We start from the raw sequence: 1,607 nt of genomic DNA, 5'->3' as shown, positions 1-1,607 counted from the left end.
AATACTCAAATAACCACAGATCTATCACCAAATTCCATATCAAACACCACAACATCAAAATAAACAGAGATCGACATAACATTTGAAGAAATAAACTAACAGCAGAGAGATCAATGCAAATTGACTTGAAATTTTAACTGCTAAACGCAGATCAACAAACGGAACGACAAATAAGTATCATCCGCAGCAAGGTCGACTCCCAAAAGTGAAGTTCGACGGTAAAAAGGAGCAAAACAACTGAAATTAAAAGGAATTGTATCTTCGCCCACACTCGGGCGGTGTTGCCAACCACGAAATTTCTAAGAAAGTAACCTTCCGTTCCCGACTACCCCAGATCCATTCCCAAGTGTGTGTAAAGTGTGTGAGCTAAGAAGAGTAAAAAGTGATAATCCTTGCGTTGCATGCTCTTCTATATGTAGGCGTTTGAGTGGGGCCCAACGAGGTATAGATAAGACTTTGATGCCCTCAGCTTTTGACTCCTCTGTCACGCCAATTTCCCTTGTAAATTCTGCTCACTTTGTTCCTTTCCTTCGCTAGACCATCTCCTTCAGTACTTCCTTGATCTAGCGATTTTCTTCACACACCTGGCTTATGAAACGTGTTAGACCCAGCAAATTATAACATTTTTCGCACATTACCGATGCATGAAAGTAGCCTTATCAGCTACGCCCACCCGTGACTCAAAGGAGGTAGCTAAATTTCTGCGGACCAATATTTTCAATAGGTATGGGGTACTCAGAGCCATCATCTCGGACCAGGGAACGTATTTCTGTAACCGAACAATAGAAGCTTTGATGAGAAAATATGGCGTACATCATCGGCTGTCTACACCATATCACCCCCAGTCGAATGGTCAAGCTGAAGTCTCGAACATGGCAATCAAAAACATTTTGGAAAAGACGGTGAACACCACGAGGAAAGATTGGAGTAAACGCCTCAACGATGCTCTCTGGGCTTACAGGACTACTTACAAAACACCGATTGGAATGTCACCGTATAGATTGGTGTTCGGAAAAATGTGTCATTTGCCCGTGGAAGTGGAACATAAAGCTTACTGGACCATTAAAGAGATGAATATGAAGGTGCCGGCCTGTGAAGAAGAACGGAAACTGCAGCTACAAGAATTTGATAAGCTAAGACTGGAGGCATTCGACTCGGCCATGTGGTATAAAGAAAGAACAAAGTTCTAGCACAATAAGAGCCTCCGGGTCAAGGAACTTCGAGTAGGGCAAAAAGTACTACTTTTTCAATCTCGACAAAAGCTAATGCATGAGAAGTTAAAATCCAAGTGGATAGGGCCATACACGATCGTTGGCCTTCGAGCAAATGGGAGCAGTAGAGATTCAAGGAAGTGCCCCAAACTCAGTTCCTTTCCTAGTCAATGGACGCAGGGTGAAGGTATACAAAGATAATGTAGATCTGCATGTGGTGGAAGAGACGCCACTACATGCATCTGCTATTATTTCTTAAATTGGTCAGGCAAGTTGATAACCTCAATGAATTCCTGGGTCAGGTAACATAGGGAACGGAAGTTTATTTGTACACTGACCCAAGAAATTTTGAGGATACTCATTTTCTATGTAAATAGTTCAGTTGCTTTCTAATAC

General features: G+C 42.3%; 1 protein-coding gene across 1 annotated transcript; it reads left to right on the top strand.

Moving 5' to 3' along the window:
• Window positions 1-872: 872 nt before the first annotated feature.
• Window positions 873-1,190, top strand: LOC125198822 (uncharacterized). Its single transcript, XM_048097083.1, has one exon. The coding sequence runs from the start codon at window positions 873-875 to the stop codon at window positions 1,188-1,190; it is 318 nt and encodes a 105-aa protein (XP_047953040.1).
• The last annotated feature ends 417 nt before the right edge of the window (window positions 1,191-1,607 follow it).

Source organism: Salvia hispanica, chromosome 6 (assembly GCF_029641045.1).
Source record: "Salvia hispanica isolate PSC_SH4W2 chromosome 6, Shi_PSC_v1, whole genome shotgun sequence".
Lineage (NCBI taxonomy): Eukaryota > Viridiplantae > Streptophyta > Magnoliopsida > Lamiales > Lamiaceae > Salvia > Salvia hispanica.
This window is presented reverse-complemented; position numbering and strand designations above follow the sequence as displayed.